Source organism: Brachyistius frenatus, unplaced genomic scaffold (genome assembly GCF_029030835.1).
Source record: "Brachyistius frenatus isolate BFR_SWC_R1_liver_20210118 unplaced genomic scaffold, ASM2903083v1 Contig_20, whole genome shotgun sequence".
In the NCBI taxonomy this organism is placed as follows: Eukaryota; Metazoa; Chordata; class Actinopteri; family Embiotocidae; genus Brachyistius; species Brachyistius frenatus.
In genome coordinates, this window is record NW_027210619.1 from 3351742 (window position 1) to 3369899 (window position 18158).

At 41.9% G+C, this 18158-nt stretch overlaps 1 protein-coding gene across 4 annotated transcripts; it reads left to right on the top strand.

The window, feature by feature from the left end:
- Positions 1-2298: 2298 nt before the first annotated feature.
- Positions 2299-17763, top strand: ptpn3 (protein tyrosine phosphatase non-receptor type 3). 4 transcript variants are annotated; one of them, XM_069696024.1, is made up of 27 exons: positions 2300-2426; positions 3057-3099; positions 3590-3731; positions 4703-4837; positions 4983-5025; positions 5211-5292; positions 6168-6212; positions 6301-6353; positions 6537-6654; positions 6747-6834; positions 7287-7375; positions 7466-7529; positions 7914-8116; positions 8195-8320; positions 8470-8631; positions 8869-8962; positions 9060-9137; positions 9260-9316; positions 10304-10460; positions 10628-10803; positions 11115-11205; positions 11406-11467; positions 11670-11816; positions 12631-12759; positions 14008-14153; positions 14358-14493; positions 16372-17763. In XM_069696024.1, the coding sequence occupies exons 3-27, from the start codon at positions 3663-3665 to the stop codon at positions 16444-16446; spliced, it is 2625 nt and encodes an 874-aa protein (XP_069552125.1). In that variant the 5' UTR covers positions 2300-2426; positions 3057-3099; positions 3590-3662; the 3' UTR covers positions 16447-17763. The 4 variants fall into 4 exon arrangements, with proteins under 4 accessions (XP_069552127.1, XP_069552128.1, XP_069552125.1 ...); XM_069696026.1 differs by lacking the exon at positions 11670-11816 and having other exon boundaries at positions 2299-2426; XM_069696025.1 differs by lacking the exon at positions 3057-3099.
- The last annotated feature ends 395 nt before the right edge of the window (positions 17764-18158 follow it).

An 18158-nucleotide genomic window follows, 5' to 3' on the forward strand; every position in this document is an offset into this window, starting at 1 on the left:
GAGGAATGCAGCATGAAATAAGAATAAGAGGGTGTGAATCAGATGAATGGGACATGAAGTGCAGATACTGAAATGTCCCTGTGTCCCTGTAGTCTAAATTTGGAGCCGGGTTCAGGGTAGACTTGGTACAGGATGTCTTGGTTACTGTTGCAGAAAGCTGATCCACGGACAGCAACAGGGCAGGGTCCTGTCTCTTACAGAGAGAAGACACCTCCCCCCAAAATGAACCAGCCTCTGCCAGTCTGACCGACCGCCCTCGATCAGAAACCTCCCATTACTCTGACAGCATGGCAGCTGGCCAGAGCTAGTTTTACCTCTCCAGGCATACAACAGGTGACACTGAACCCAGCTCACACATCTCCGCACTCTAATAGCACTCTTGCAAGACAGGAAACCCACCAAGCAGACAGCTGATCAGCCGGTCTCCGTTGGCCAGGACAGGTGTTTCATGAGTCCAGATTACCAATTAAACCAGGCTTTTTTTTTTCTCAGGAAATCATGTTTTATACAGCTATCTGAGTAAATTTGACTTGAGTTACCATACCATAGAAATGTGCACCCCCACTGAGCTTTCTCCAACCATGAGTTGGAGAAAGCTCAGTGATGGTTGCTCTAATTTGGATTGGAATCAGTTTTCAATGTGTCAGATTATCACATTTAGAAATGCTCTTACTCTGAGATTCAGATCCCTGGATACAAGCTTTTCTTTCTGAAATACCTGCAAAGTATTCCAGAGAACAAATTTTTACGTTTCAATTTTTTATATTTTTACATATAAAGCACAATTAAACTAATGGCAATGAACAACTTTGTCAAATAAAATATCTTCTTTTCTGACTATAAAATTAAAGAGAACCATGTGAGGACTGAACTATGTATTGAAAAATGTTGATTGACTATAAAGAAAAACTGTAATGTCTCAATTTCAGCATTAAATAAGCAGGACTTGACCCTTTGAATCATCATTAACTTTTAAATGAGCCATGTATCAGATCACTTGCCTTTCAGAAATCAAACAAAATCTGTAAATTGTGTCTGATTTTTTGTGTTCTGTTTTTGTTGAATCTTAAGATGCTATAAAGAGTTAAGTCAGGTTATTACAGACCAGTCAACAAAGTTTTCCTTTTTGGGATTCATTGTGACTGTTTTAATGTAACATTTTGATCCAGTAAGTACAGTACATTTTTAATGCTTAACATTCATGACAGAGCAGTAGTACTTCAGATGTCCTGTAGATGGCGACAACAAACCAGAAGACTCTGTGAAGCTTTTCTTTTTGTAGGAATTTATATCGTCATAAATTATATAATATACCCTCAGCCCACTGTCAGTGAACAGTTTTTACCCCAAAACACACGAGTATGGTGTACTGATAATAGCATCAGAATATATTTTACACATTGCTGTAGGGCCTCTTCTTACCTGAAAGCTCAGTGTACTTCAAAAAACTGAAGTGGGTCATGAAAAAAAAAAAAGCAGAGTTAGACCCCCAATTATTATTTTTCTTTGAGTAAAGTTGAAACTATTTGACTAATAATTAATATATCAGTAAAAGGTTTTAATGATTAATTAGACATTTAAGTCGCTTTTAAATAAAAGACGTTTAATATTCTGAAGTTTCATCCTCAGATATAAGGATTTTCTGTGCACCCGGTTTAAATCATTATAAAATGAATGTCTTTAGATTTTATTTTGTTGGTCAGTCAAAAAGAACAATTTGATTTTCACAAGTCTTTACAGACTCTATAATTAATTAGATAATTGAAAAGTGAATCAACAGTTTAATCCGTGATAAAAAAATAAATAAATGGTTATAGTTTCATCTCTCAATTTGACTGATATGATCAAATATTTTATTTTCATGGTCACTTTACATTTCATAGGCAAATATTATACTTTATACTAAAACATTAATATTTGATGAATGAAGTGCCTATAAAATGACTAAATAAAAGAAAATTAGTATTTTGAATGATTTGCATGTGGGAATTTCTTACTATTTTCTGCAATTTTACAAAATAAACACATTGTAATAAATCACAACAGTCACAGGGGCCTTTTTCTGCTTTGAGGACTTTTGTTTTTAATACTTAAACTATGTTCTCCTTATTATACTTCAAAACGTTTACCTAAACACCATTTTTAATGCAGAACTTCTAATTGTAATGATGTATTTTTCACAAAATATTCTTATTTTTGTTCAGGATTGTGTCTCCTGCTTTGCGCGCGCGCCTCCTGTATCGCGCATTCGGGCGGGAGCGCGCGCGGCAAAGGGGCGGGGCCGCGCGGAGTCAGCGCAGCCAGGGATGAGAAACTTGTCCCGGATATTTACCTCCAGTAACTATACCTGGCTCTTCCGACTCGCCCCGTCCCGGAGTCTTCACAGCCTGGGGTATATGAGCCTCCTCTGAAGCGGGACGACGGAGGTAGTAAACGCCGTTTCTTTGTCTTTTAAACCCGTTTCTTTCCAGAAAACGTGAACTTGGCCAAGCTGTAGTTTACGAGGAGAAGTTGTGGTTGGAGGAAAGTTTTGCCACAGCGGTGTGTGTTCCTCCTTTTGGGTGTAGCTGTAGAAAACCACAGGCTGTCAACAGGTTCCTTGTTCGCGCTGGGGCTCAAAGTACAAGAAGGTCACGGCAGAGTTCATTATCGGACTGCGACAGTTGGAGAGCAGAAATATGGGCCTAATACACTGAGATAGGCCCTGTTTATTTACTTATATGAAGCAGTGTTGTAGATTTGTTCTTTACTGTGTGTCCAACAGTCTGCTCCTCTCACTTCAACACATAAAGTTATGATAAAGTTTGTTTTAACGGCACGGTGAAGCAGGTCAAATGTATCTTGAATTTCCTCAGAAACATATCAGAAATAGAGGCAACATGCCTCCACATCATGATGAGTCGGCTTTTGCATTGACTTGTAAATTCATCAGAAGCCTGCCTGTGAATGGGGTATTATGGAAAACCCGTCATCAAACTGGGACCAGCTCTGTTTTAACATATTCAGAGTGTGTTACCGTGTTCAAACATTAACTCAAACATTGTGTGTCCCTTCAGAAGCTGTGTGATCGTTCACCTGGAAAATCAAGACAGGACACATGTACGTACACACACATGCATGCAAGTACAGTATTCTCAGAGTCACTTTAGGCTTTGAGTACATACGTGCATGCATGCATTTGTATTGTAAGAGTTTGTGTGCGTGCAGCTGGTCTGGGATCAGTTGTAGTGCTGTGGATGGGGCGTGTTTAACTCTGAAAATGTTTAACATTCTTATCATTCTGCTTGTGAAAAGGCGGAGAGACGCAAAGGGAGAAGGAAGGGACATGTTCAGACCCAGGCCAAATAATTACACAAACACACACATGTACACAGTCACTCCTTCACATTCATAGTGCATTACTCACAGCAGCCTGATACTCCATTCAGCACATACATTACTCATCACACACAATGTCATCCTGAGGGAGGTACTTTCATTGGAAGACAACAGCTTGGAAACATCTGACACTGTTTTGTGGTGTGTGTGTGTGTGTGTGTGTGTGTGTGTGTGTGTGTGTGTGTGCGCGTGTGTGTGTGTGTGTTTCCAGGTCACCTGTCAGTGACGAGCTGAGGGCAAGGTGTTTGTCTTGAAAGGGAGGCAAAGTTACCGTGGTAACAGACATGCCAAAACCGGACCTGCTCTGCCTAGTTCAGCTGCTGGACGGCACTATTGAGACCTTCAGAGTCAGCGTGCGTAACACACACACACACACACACACACACACACACACACACACACACACACACACACACACACACACACACACACACACACACAAGCAGCAAGCCAGCAAGCCAGCCCATTTGTTTCCTCTCTGGCGTTGAGGATATGTTGCTCCTATCTGTCTCTGTGCTCCGCTAATGATTGTAGTGTCATGCATGATATACTCGTGAACTATTCTTTCCTTTTCCCATTGATCCACATCTCTCACTCAACACTGCGACCTTGGTTTGAAGGACACACTCACCTCCTACGGCTTACAGTGCTTGTCACACTCTGGAGCCTTTAACAGCATATCGTGTCATACGCAGCCTGATGGCACAAGCATACACTCACCAAAAAGACCATCACAAAATTGCTTTCTAGGACAGCGTCTGTGCAGCATTTTTATGTGAAGTGTGGGAGAGCAGGGAGAGCGCTGTGATTGTAATGTGGAAAGAGATACCATTATTAAACTCCACATTACTCGCTTTATGTGGCTCCACGTGCTTCTCATGTTTAGATAAGGCTAATTGTTTACATTGTAAGCCGGTTAACACTCATCATCACCTGGATTTTGTGTCCAGACACATCAAACTTTCTGCAAGAACAAAGTGTGTGATGCAGTTTACAGCAAACAAGCTCCTCCTGTGATGTATATAACCTTCCGGGCAGAAAACAGTGATAAATGCTGACGAGCTGCGGGTTATCCCTCAGAGTGAATAATAAAACAACGAATAGTTAAACTACAGAATATTGTATTGCCGAGGGCCCTTTGGAAATTGGAATTTTCACCCGGATATATATATATATATTATTAATGGGTTTTTTTTGTGTCTAAATTACAGGCATTTTTAATATTTAAGCACCGTCAAACTCACTGATACAACATGTTAAGTTCTATCTCACAAATACAAACGTTTGGCTGGTCATAATGTTGTTTGTTGTTTCCGTCTTTCAGAAGCAGGATGAAGGTGTGGTTCTGTTGGACCTAGTATGTGACCACCTGGGCCTGCAGGAGAGGCAGCTCTTCAGTCTGCAGATCAGAGAATCCCGCACAGCCATCGCCTCCATAACAGCCAACACACACTCGCCTGTGAGCTCACTGTTCATCTGCTGCACATTTGGGCTGAGAGTGTAATGTATTGCGCTTGCTGATGATAACCACAGGGTACACTTACATGAAGTTTTTTTTTTTAGCCCCAGTCAGCCATTATACTTAATGAATTCCTTTCTTTCAGAGATGGTTGGAGCCAGAGAAGCCCTTGAAGAAGCAAATAAAAGGTATCTGACTTGTTCTGGCTCCAACAAATTCAGTCTTCACTGAGATTTACCTTTCGAGCCATTTTAAAATGAATCTGAATGCAAATATAAAGTGAATGTGTAAGCGAAGGGGTGCAGTATTAAGCTTAGGTGAACCTGTGGTCATAGATATATGCCATGTTTGACAAGATGATGTTTCTCTGCAGGCCTTGCATCCCCTTTTTATCTGAACTTCAGAGTACGATTCTTCATCTCTGATCCCAACTCTCTGCAGCATGAGCAAACAAGGTTAGTGTATGAGCTTCTCTGTCCCAGAAATCCAACACCACTACGTACTGATAAAAAATTAAGGATTTAGAAGTTAATGTGTTTTTGGACAGTTTGTAGTGTTTGGTTCACTTCCAGGTAAAATAAATGAATTCATGTTTTTGAGAAACAGTGGCTGTTCCATATTCAAATGTCAAACAGTAGCCATTCGAGCAGCTCTGTGGAGGCTGTACTTTGAGCAAAATTACAATAGCAACATGAAAATTCTCACATTGACAATGCCCCGTTAAGTGACACTAAGCAGGTATAATATTTAACATGTTTTCCTTCTCAGTTTAGTGTGTTAGCATGCTAACGTTTGCTAATTTGTCATTAGTTTTGCAGGTATTTGGTCACAAAGCAAAGTATTGGACAAATTAAAGTTTTGACTTGTTGATGGCGCCTTATGAAAAGTCTGTGGTTCAAACAAAAAGGAAAAATGAAGTCGACCTCAACGTACAACCAGATTTTAGGGCAATCCGTCCAACAGCTGTTGAGACATTCCCTCCAAACAATGACTGCAGTGCAAGATGAACCAAAGTAACTGGCAGCCGTCGTCTGGGTTCCACGAATGTTTGTACAAGTTGAAAACTTAGACCTGCCAGTAGCACTAGAACAAACAAGGGGTAAACCGAACCAGAAGGAATTGTCTTTGGGGGATAATGAATGTCTTTAGAAAATTTAGTGGCACTCCATTAAATATGTGTTGAGATATTTCAGCTAACCGGCAGACCAGCGAGGCCCTGGCCGTTAGCATGGCTCACAATACCAATATGTCAAACCCCTTTACAGAGGTTTCTGCAGGATGTAGAGTCCATGCGTGGGTTTTTAAAGTTCCTCTTGCCTTGTCCCTGCAGACACCTTTACTTCCTGCAGATCAGGAGCGACATTAGAGAAGGACGGTCAGTAACAAACTCGGATATCCACCCCCCCCTTCTGCACAGTTTATGTTTAGCTGTTACAATGTGTAATCATCAAATGTGATTGCAGGTTGCCGTGTCCGCTGAGTGCAGCTGTCGTGCTGGCTTCTTACGCCGTGCAGTGTAAGTCCTACCTCCTCCCAGAGAGTAATGATTCATGACTCAATAATAACTACGAGTGTAATTATTCCTGTGAGGATGTTCTCACTCCTCTCAATAAGCAGCTGTCTTACAGATGTCAGGATACACGGCTGCTTGTTATGTGTTTCTGTGCGGATGTTCAGAGTCTCTTTCCGTCACCTGTAGTGGAGATGGGGGATCACTGTCCGTCCCGACTCCCTGGTTACCTCTCCAAATGCCACTTCATCCCCGAACAGGATGAAGACTTCCAGTCTAAAGTAGAGGATCTGCATCCACAGCACAAGTAATTCATTACGTCTCACTGCCACTGGAAAACAACTGGTTTGCTGTGCGCCTTTGTTGTGTGTGACTCTGTGGGTGCGTGTGTTTCCCCAGGGGGTTGAAGCAGAGCGAGGCGGAGCTGTGTTTTCTCAATACAGCACGAACCCTGGAGTTGTATGGAGTGGAGCTACATGCTGCCATGGTAGTGTGATTCCCCTCATTAAACCTTCTTAACTTCAATATCTTGTATTCCGGTTTCAAATAATAATCTGGACAATTTTCTGCTGAATGAGGGAACACAGTGGTGACTGAGCCCACTGATGAAAGCGGTTTTCCCGGCAAAAATACGCGCTGCTAGTGATGTGTTTCCCATCAGCCAACTGTGGTTGCTCTACCAGATAGGGTAGGCGGAGCTAAAGCAGCAGCCCCAATCTTCAACTCACTTGTGTGTGAAACATCGTAACTATCAAAAATGACTAACATCACACAGATGCCACTGTGCTAATCATCGAAGTGAAGTCCAAAAACACAGCTGCGATCACTGCTTATCACCACAGGTGTGGCCAAAGAGATAAAAATGTTGAACAAGATCTTCATTTGCATCCTTTTAATACCTTTTTTTTTTTTGGTCATTTCCTCTTCTGTGTTTGTCAGAACACCAACAACACCCCTCTGATGGTGGGTTTGACCTCAAGTGGTGTTGCAGTATTCTGTAATATGATTTGCTCCAGTTTCTTCCCCTGGTAAGTGGCAGTGCTGCTAATTAGTCTTTTTTTAAAAAAATTTTTAATTTTTTTTATCAGCATTTGAACAATTGTATTTTTCCCATGCAGGGGGAACATCATCAAGATTTCATTTAAGAGGAAACGCTTTCTTATACACCTGAAATGTAAACACGTGAGTCCCTCTATCACTTATTTGTTACTAATAGTTCAGAAATGTGCTCGAAATAAACCCTTGTGTTTCATTATTTTGGCGGTAAATGCCTTTTCTTTATGGGACATGCTGATTTATGCTGAACATTATTATGTCTCTTCTCTATGGTTCACTTGCCATTAAGAATGGCAATAATTTAAAGTTTTCTGTCCACAATTTTTGCACATTTTCTCATCCGTCCGTAACAAGTAATAAATCATAAAACATATGAGAATAGACTGCTTTTCATTGCCAGCTACATCTGCATCCTGAGCAGCTTCAGTTATATAACAGAGATGATGTGACCTTGAATGTTGGAGCTACATTATAAAGGATTACAAAGACCCTTAACTCTGCATGTCGCAGGGGGAGACCCAGGACTGTGAGGTGTCACTAGCTCTGCCCTGCCCCAAGAGCTGTAAGAACCTGTGGCGGTCCTGTGTGGATCATCACTCCTTCTTCTCCTCCAGCCGAACCACCAGGAGCCCCAAACACAACAACAGCACAGTTCAGTCCTACAAAAAGCTGATAACACAACACCTGGGCCTCGGCAACAGTAAAACGGAGACGTGAGCTTTTTATTTATTGAATATATTCACACATTTTTGCTATGAATAAGGCATTTTCCAAGTGTCCTGTGTTTGCAGTGGGCCAGTGTGCCAGCGTGTGGTCGGAGGGATGGTGTGGAACCCGGTCCTGCAGCGGTCGCTTTCATCAGAGCATCTCGAGACCAAGAGTCTGCCTTCCAGATCGCCCCCTAACACCCCCAACTGGTACGACTGCCAGCATCAATCCCAACCAGGATTTTATCGAAAGCTTTGGCTGCACTCAAAAACAAAAATCGATCACTAATTTGTCTTCTTTGTATTCTGATTGTGTCCTGTCATTGGACAAAACCTGACCGCTCTTGTTTCTCCGGCAGGCGGAGTCCTCGACTTCGCCACGGCATCCGTAAACCTCGCCCGTCCTCAATGGAGCTGACCAATGAGCTGAAAGACATGTCGGAGGGGGAAGACGTCTTCTACACGTACAGGGCGTCTCTGAGCAGTGCCAAGGACAGTGAGGGAGAGTCTTCACCTCATCAGTTAGTATCAGTTACAACAGAATCAGTTAGGTACACTTAGCTAAAATTCAACACAGTCTATTACGACAGTCCTGCAATAAATCCTGCCCTAACTTTTGTCGAAGTATGCATCTAAACCATCATGGGGAAAAAACATTAAGATATGAGAGTGGCCACTATTATTATCACATGCATGAATGTCATCCTTTGTGCTACAAATCAGTAAAAATAGAAACGTCTTGATTTCGTGTCTTTCAGTCTCTCTGGCACTTACAATCAAGGTCCAGATGAGCCTTTGTTGCAAACTGATGACAGTATAGGAGAGGAAGAGAGCTCACCGCACTACGATAAGGTCCGGTATCTCATCTTCAACTCTAAATGTTTATTACTGCACTGTATATCCATTTGTGAGTGTGCACTTAGTGTGTGTGTTGATTCTGTCTATGCAGGGTGCTCTCGGCGACGGAGACTTGATGCTGATATGTATCGCCCCTGATCATGAGGGCAAGTTTGGCTTTAATGTTAAAGTAGGTCTCTCCCTTACACTCTGTCCGTGCTTCTTACACGCATGGAAAGTTTCATCATTTACATTATGTTTGTGTTGTTACTCCTCCGCTCTTGCTCAGTTTCGTTTTGTAACTCCTCCCAGGGTGGGGTGGATCAGAAGATGCCTCTAGCCATATCCCACGTTAAACCCAGCTCGCCGGTAAGAATGGACTCAGATGTGTTGTTGTTGTTTGTTTTTTTCGAACAATCTGTTGTCTCCAGGTTGTATCAAAATGTGATGATATGTAAACACAGAGTGCAGACATAGCTTCACAGGGACTGATGGATAGTCAAGTCAGTTTAATTATGTAGCTCATTTAAACAAACAAAATCATCTTAGGCCAACAAAAACAAAATGAAGCAATAAAATGTATTAAAGATAATAACAATAATAAGTTAAAAACAGTATCAAGCCAAAACAGCATTGAAAAGTGTACGAGAAGTCATTAATACTGTAAAAGTAAAAAAAAAAAAAAAAATCGGGCGTTGTCTGGTAATGCCAGTGAGAATAAATGGATTTGAATACTGGTAGTGAAGTTGGCAGTACTGCCACTTGACATCTTCAGTCGGAGGTTGTTCCAAAGTTTTAAAGCTGGCCCAACGAGTCAGTCTGGACCCGGGAACGACTGAAAGCTGCTGGTTCAGTGACCTGAACAGACGACGCGGGGTATTGTGGAGCAACAGTTAGTTAGATAAGCCAGGGCTGCTCCATTTAAGCACTTTCGAACTAGCAATACAATTTTTAAATTAATCCTATGCTGGACAGACATAGATATCTGGCTCAGAAAAATAATATTTCAGTATTTGGAGTCTTTTTTTTTTGACCAGTCGATGAGTCAATTGATTGAAATGATAATGAAAATTTTTCTTTGAGGCAACTACTGATACAAATATTTGTCAGTTCAAAAAATTAGATCACAATCTATTGGTAATGGTCATCTGGTCATCAAACATAAACAAAATATTTTGATTTGGACAGAAGATCGAAGAATTGTGACATTTTACAGTTGAAAAATTCACTTTTCAGCGCTCTGGTGAACAAACTATCCAACTGAAACTGTTTTTGAATGGCCTTAAAACTTGTTTGGTATTTCTGTGCTGTGCTTGTTTACTTATCAAGTTTGAAATGATCATATATTGTTTGTAGGCAGGTCGATGTGAGCCCCAACTCCTAGAAGGAGACCTTGTGGTGCTCATCAACGGTAGAGACATTTCTGAACACACACATGACCAGGTCGTCATGTTCATACGAGCCAGCAGAGAGTCGCACTCCAGAGAACTGGCCCTGCTCATCCGACGTAAAGGTGTGTGTGTGTGTGTGTGTGTGTGTGTGTGTGTGTGTGTGTGTGTGTGTGTGTGTGTGTGTGTGTGTGTGTGTGTGTGTGTGTGTGTCCCCACGTGTGTGTCCCCACGTGTGTGTCCTGTTTTTAAAAAATATTTATTACAGCCTTGAACTGTCTTTCTAATCCAGGTCCTGGCCGGGCGTTGCCCCTGCTGCAGTTACCTCCCGCGCTCACACTCACCATCCAATCACAGGAAGACAAGCCGCAGTCAGCTGGCCAGTCGGAGTGGGTCACGACACTGGAGGAATCGATGAGACAGCTGGAGAGGGGGATACAGTCTGGCACAATGTGTTTTCATTTTGAGGTATTTAAAATGAAAGCTCAAGCTGATTAGGAGGGGTGTATTTAAAGGTGTATTTATACGCGGGAACAAAATACAACTAGTCTTTTTTTTTAAGCAGGATTTAGTTTTTCCCACTCAGCTATTTGTAGGATCATAATGAGCCCTTTAAGAGTTGGTTTTGGGACAGATGTTGGCCCTAATCTTCACTTGGATTCGGTTCATGGCAATCTAAAACAAAGATGCCATGACTGGCCTGGAATTTGTAGTTTGTGTATGTTTCTGTGTGTGTTCACGCGCATGTTTCTGTGTGTTTGCGTGCTTGAAATTTCTAGAATTTATACAGGAGGAAGCCTGGTTTGTCACTGTGCTGTGCTCGGCTCCCTGAGAACATGGACAAGAATCGGTATAAGGATGTTTTGCCTTGTAAGTGCCTCTTATTATGACGGTGTGTTTGTCAGTGCCCTGCTGTTGGTCTCTTCGCTGCCTGCTGCTCTCCTCCCCAGCTCCCTGCCACCTTTCTAACCTCACTGCTGTGGGTCCTCATGAAATTTAATTGGCTGAGCCCGAGGTGCGTTGAGCTCTGATATGACCCGTCACACGCTGCTGTCCTGCTCTTCTTTCAGATGATGCTACCAGAGTGGTGCTGCAGGGCCAGGAGGACTACATCAACGCCAGCCACATCATGGTGAACATCACCGATATGAAACTCAGAGTCTTGTCCCTGTCTGACATTTAATTTAAACTCATCCTGTGTGTGTGTGTGTGTGTGTGTGTGTGTGTGTGTGTGTGTGTGTGTGTGTGTGTGTGTGTGTGTGTGTGTGTGTGTGTGTGTGTGTGTGTGTGTGTGTGTGTGTGTGTGTGTGTGTGTTTATTTGTATGTCTCTTAGGTGGCGCCCCCAGTGTCTGGTGTATGTTTACGATATGTTGCGGCTCAGGGTCCGTTGCCACAGACCTGCACTCACTTTTGGCAGACTGTTTGGGAGCAACAGACGCACACCATCATCATGCTTACGACTCTAACAGAGAGGGGACGGGTATACATACTTCTGTACTTTCATTCTGCAAACAGCCACAGTTTTAATGGGATGAAAATGAGTAAACAGCGAGGGGAGCACTCATAAATTACACAACTCAATATCAGTGATGCATTGACACAGTAATTACCGCAGCGCTACTATCACATTACAATAGGTTTAATCTGATACATGATTATTGTAATTAGGAGGTTCAGCGATGATGTTTGCACACAAAAATGATCAGTTGGCACAGTTGTGAGTAATTACAGGGTTTCACGGTGTGGAGAATAGCTAAATGTAAAGTGTGAGCAGGATGCCAATCAGATTAACAACCAGAGGGTTAAAACACATCCACACAGAGCCAGAGGCAGTGAGATATCAAGGTCTTGCTGAATGAACATGTCTCCATCTCAGCTTGCCTGTTGCTTGGTAACCAGATGTTCTCATTAATTGATCATTTTCCTGATATTCGTCAAGTGTCCAGAGTTTCTCTCTACTTGAGGATCTCACACACACACACACACACACACACACACACACACACACACACACACACACACACACACACACACACACACACACACACACACACACACACACACACACACACACACACACACACAGTCATATTAACTTTCAGTTCACATCCTGCCTCTGAAGAATTGCTTTTGTTCTTCAGGCTGCCGGGTGGAACATGCCATAATGTTGAATATGAGTTTGATTTCTTGAGAGCGGAGCACAGCTGATGTAGCAGCAGTTGTAAGATGCATCCTGACTGATGACTCATGTCAGCAGTAATGTAATTTGTCGGGTGATGTCATACACGTTGCAGACCAAGTGCCACCAGTACTGGCCGCATCCCCCGGAAGTGAAGCATTATGGGCACATTCGGGTGAAGTGTCACTCGGAGGAGTGTAACCTGGCGTACGTGACGCGGCAGTTCACCCTGACACACACACAGGTACAGTAACATGTAGCGCTGTAATTATGAGTCAAATGTTTGATTACTCAACAGATCATTAATCTGCAACTTTTCTGATAGTCAATTATTTGCTTAGTCATTTTTTAAGTACTCAATCTAAACACACATTTCTTTAAACTTCTGAAATACATACATTTTCTTATTCTCCTTATCTTAATATTTTTGTAAATTCAGTATTTTTTTGTTTTTTGTCTCAGGACATTGTGATGGGCATTTTTTTTTTAAAGGCCAAACAATTACTTGAAAAAAATGCTTGACAGAATAATCAATAAAAGAATGATTATTTGCAGGCCTTAGTTGATACCTGCTTTCATGTCTGCATGGAGCCTGAGCAAAGCATGACCGCAGGGACACAACTCTGAGCTCTTCTGTTTGTATGTTGCAGTAGCATGTACCCTGTTTGTGCCATATGTCCCATATCAGCACTCGCCGCAGGCAGCAGCCACTCCTGGCAAGACTAACTGCAACATACAGTAACTTGCGTGTGGGCGGTTTGGTCTGCATGTGTGCGTGGGTGGCCGTGTGCATTTAGTGTGTTAAATTTTTCCAAATTGTGCGGTCTGTCCTGTGTGTCGGTGTGAGTGGGCAGATGTGCTGGTGTGAGAAGTTTATGTGTTTTGATTGTAATATGGCAGATTAACAGATTAAAGGCGCTGTCCTCAACTTCCACAGCAAACAGGTTAATGAACAGATAATGCTCAAGGAGGCATGAAGTATGAATGCACACACATGCATACACAGATACTGCTGTGTGGGCCCATCTGTTCCTCTGGCGGAGGGAGTTAATCCCTGCATGGAGTCACAGGCCACATGCCCATTATAAACTCTAAACTCGGCCGTCCTCCTCCCACTCCTCGTCCTCCCCGCCTTCACTTTATTTTTCAGCTCTGGTGTTTTCCTCCGTCCTCTCTCCACCCCACCTGTTTTCATCTCTCCGTGTCCCGCTCTGCTTCCTAATCTCAGTGTCACCTACTGGTCACGTGCGTGTTTGTTGTTTTTCCACTGTTCTGGCTGTTGGTTTTGTTTCCTCACACACTGAATAATGTTTGAGCCTGTAGTGCTGCGGGGTCTGGTGTGATATATTTCCCCAAAGGCTGCACGTTTGTCATGTTAAATGATGGTTATGCAATACTTTAATTATCTGTCTCTATCTGTTTCTTTGTCATTTGTGTGTTTTTTTTTTTTTATACTGTACTGCACTGTGTGTGTGTGTGTGTGTGGGGTTAGCTGGGTGAGGAGCGTGCAGTCACACACCTGCAGTATGTCGCGTGGCCGGACCACGGCGTACCTGATGACCCATCAGACTTCCTGCTGTTCATCAGCTCAGTGAGGGAGAGGAGGAGAGGTGAAGAGCCACTAATGGTACACTGCAGGTAAAACACACACACACACACACACACACACACACACACACACACACACACACACACACACACACACACACACACACACACACACACACACACACACACACACACACACACACACACGGTATACTTTTACCATACACCGCCAGCATACTGTACCTTCATCTCCTGTACACTTAATGGCATATTTGTTTTGAATGACATTTCCAGCGCTGGGATTGGACGAACAGGTGTTCTGATCACTATGGAAACGGCATTGACTCTGTTGGATGAGGGACTACAGGTGTTCCCGCTGGACATTGTCAAAACACTGAGAGATCAGCGCGCCATGATGGTTCAGACCACGGTACAGAGAAACACAACAAGGATTTAATGCTCATAAACTCAGCTCTTATTTGTTAAATTAAACTTTTGACCACAGTGATTTTTTTATTTCATTATAATAACCTGAAGTTTTGACACTAGAATTTAATTATCATGAGGTCCAGTTTATCATGGAGGAATATCTGTCCGGTGTTATAACTTTTCTCTCAGCCACAAGGTTTGACATAAGGTGTGGTATCACTTCAGAGGACAGTATGTTTTTTTTTTAAAGTTCAGCGACTGTGTTTCGGCTATCTCCTTGTAGTATTTATGTCCCAGCCACATACTTTCTCTTGCCTCAATATAGGCTGTTGTTCATATGCACATTTTATGTTTAAAATCTTGACCGCCTCTGTGTTATAGTGATGGCCGAGGATGAGCAGCTCCACTGGAGCAAGCTGAGGCTGGCAGTTACACTCTCTCACCTCGCTGGTAATTGTCTGAGGGAGAGGAAAGTGTTACTCATGGCTTCAATAGGATGTAGTTCTATGAATAATATGGCAGTCCTCCAGTCACAAGCCTGCTTCTGAGCCTCTGCAGCTACCGCTATCACCTTTATTTTGAAAGGAGATCCGCTCCCTGAGGCTTCAGCTCTCTGATGTTATTGTGCTGATGGAGCGCATCCTCAGGTTTCCCTCATATGGTTCTGTGTCAGTAATAGAAACATGCGCAGTCAGAGGACGTCCTTTCATGTTGGGGATAAAGTTTTTATTTTTCAGTACTTTCGGACATCTTCACGGTTTGTGGCACACAGTCATGCCCAATTGGTTCGTACTGATTAAGTAAATCTTTGAAAAAAGGTCAAAAATTTCGACAAATCCACCTCACCAAAGGGTCCGCTCAGTTCCTGTTTAGGAGCTTTCAAGGATGGTTTTAACACCATCTTCCTCATCAGACTGAGTTGCCCAGTCGTCCTTTCAAGCCTTGCAAGTGGAGTAGCTCTCCTTATAGTAACATTTATGTCTTTGCTTCAGACTGAAATATCTCCATAACTACTGGGTGGATTGCAATGAAAGTTTATACACACATTCGTGGTGTCCAGAGGATGAATCCTAAAGTCTTTGGAGATTCCCTGACTTTTCATCTTTAGTCAGCAGCATGATCACTTTTGTAGTTCTGAGAAAAATGTCTTAGCAGCTGTTACAGGAATTTCCATGAAATTTGGTTTGCATCTTTACGTTCCCTTTGGAATAACTTGTAATATTTTTGATGATCCCCTGACATTCCCATGAGCCTCAGCTGCACATTTTGGGTTTAGTGCTAATTAACGAATGTTATCGTGCTGATGCTAAATTCTTCTTGGACAGAAGTTTTGGGGACTATTTTCATCCAAATATGAACACACATTTGCTCCTCTTATGGCAGCAGGACGGCTTGACTACAGTGTTCTTACTCATCATAATGCAGGAACACATCACCGGGGTTTTTAATAGTTTTGAACAATAGTAGAATTCAATACCATGTATCAGGATTTTGAAATTCAAAATTGCTTGTTAGAAGGATCAAATCCTTGTTGTTGCAGGGTTTTCCTGACAGTTTAACACTTATTTGAAGCACCCAAATGTTTTTTCACAGCACTGATGCTTCACTATAAGTACGCTTTGTTTTACTCATGTTTGGTGATTATTAGTTTAAGGAAAACAGTACATTTTTTAAAATAATTTTTGTTATGATTATCGTCCAAATTACATGAAGACACATAGCTTTTATGTCAAATAACTGCCCCCACCTCTACCACAGCACGTCAACCCTCCAGAAACCTACGGAAAAGTCTGTTTTACGTTCTTTTCGTGGCAGCCCCCCCCCTCTCCCCCCACACACACACATAACTAATGATACTTTGTTTTCTTATTTGTTTCAGTGTCAGTTCCAGTTTGTGTGTGAGGCTATTCTGCAAGTGTACAAAGAGAAACAGGAGACGTCTAAAGCATCGTAACTCAAATCAGCAACAGGACCAGAACAGACACACTTTTCTGCCTCGACTTGCGCAGAGAGACCTACAGAGCTACAACAGATTACATTCTGTCACTCTTAAGGAACTAGAACACAGACGGGATAATGAGAGTATAACTAGCTTCAGAGTACAGCCGTCTGTGATATGTGTAGCTGTGTGAGAATATGAATCGTTCACCTCGTCGGCCTTAGTTTTTGCTGAAAGCGCATTAAGCATATAGAGACTGCGGTCTCCATAGAGACTGACGTGAGCTGCTAATTTCTATACAAGAGGCCACTCAGGAATGACGCCTCTACTTATTAAGCTATCTGTGCCTTAGACGGACGTTTCCCAGTCGATGGATGAAACATGGCAGCAGAGGCTGACTGGGAATTGTCATAATCTGTAGTTTATCTGTGTGTCCTGTAAGACAAGGCGCAAGGCCGGCTTTAGATCACTACATCAGATACTGTTGGGTCATGGTGGTGCAGCGCTGCACGCTGTCTGCCAGAGGAGATCCAAACTCACTGTTCATCACTCTTAAATTATTAAGACACTAAATAAACACACTGATTTATACTGATGGCTCTGCTTTGTCATTTCCGGTGATAATATAAACATGATCATTAAATGAGATGTTGCATTGTGATGATATTCTTATGTTTCCACATTTCCTCGCAGAACAAAGCTGCTTACTGAAATAAAGAGTAGTGTGCTTCCTTAACCTTCAGCTGAGTGCCTCTGAAGCTGGCGACATCGGTGAAACTATCTCCCCATCACAAATCAGCCCAAACAGTCTGGTTATGACAAAATATTGGCTTAAAGAAAGGTACTAAAACAAAATGTAACACTGCTGTGAGGATTGCAGCATCTCTGCAGGTTTATGATGATATTCTGTATCATCAGTATAATGCAATTATAGTGCTCACTAATGAAGTTAATACAACTAAATATGTGAAAGAATGATCAGAAGCTCATTGATCATGTTCAGAACCCACAAATCACCACACAAAACCCCACGTTTGTAAGAGGTTTCATCTAGGAGGTTCACATCTGAATGTTTGTGTGTTTCTGCAAGTCTGCAGTTTCCACTGAGGTGATATTTTAAGTCTGCTGTTAAAAATTTACACATGGACTGTATCCAGATGAAATTAATGATTGCACTGAAAATTATTCTGAAGAACTGGACGATTCCTGGAGAAGTCCCTTTTCATGACTGAGTGACTCAGACAGCAAAAGTCACTGCATATGATGGAAAGCATGTTTATTTTCTAAATCTATATTTTTCAGAATTGGAAACTTATTTTTCTTATTTTTTTTTTTTTTTAAAAAGGTATACTTTCTTATTTGGCTTCCTCCTCTTGTTTCTCTGTTAGGGTGGGCAGGGAATGAAAAATAAGGCGAGTTTGGAAATGTGCTGTATTTTTTCTGATTCAGGTTAGATTTCAAAATAAACTGTACTGAATAAGCTAATTCCATAATTTTTTGACTGCATTTTGATTGTACTACTTTTACCTCAAGAAAAAAAAAAAAAAAAACAGAGTATTTGTCTGCCAGAGTTTTTATCCTTGGTTTCGTGAAGATTATTTTTGGGACTTTGCATTTGGGAATGTATAAAAAAAATATACAATTGATTAGTAATAAATAAATAAATCAATATATGAAAAATGAAGTAGATTAGATAAAAGTTATGATAGAAGTGGTTTGGGAGAGAA

Coding starts and splice junctions, on each gene's coding strand:
- ptpn3 (XM_069696024.1), top strand. CDS start 3,663: ATGCCAAAACCGGACCTGCTCTGCCTAGTTCAGCTGCTGGACGGCACT. Junction 4,838..4,982: donor CAGCCAACACACACTCGCCT/GTGAGCTCACTG, acceptor CCTTTCTTTCAG/AGATGGTTGGAGCCAGAGAA. Junction 6,655..6,746: donor GATCTGCATCCACAGCACAA/GTAATTCATTAC, acceptor GTGTTTCCCCAG/GGGGTTGAAGCAGAGCGAGG.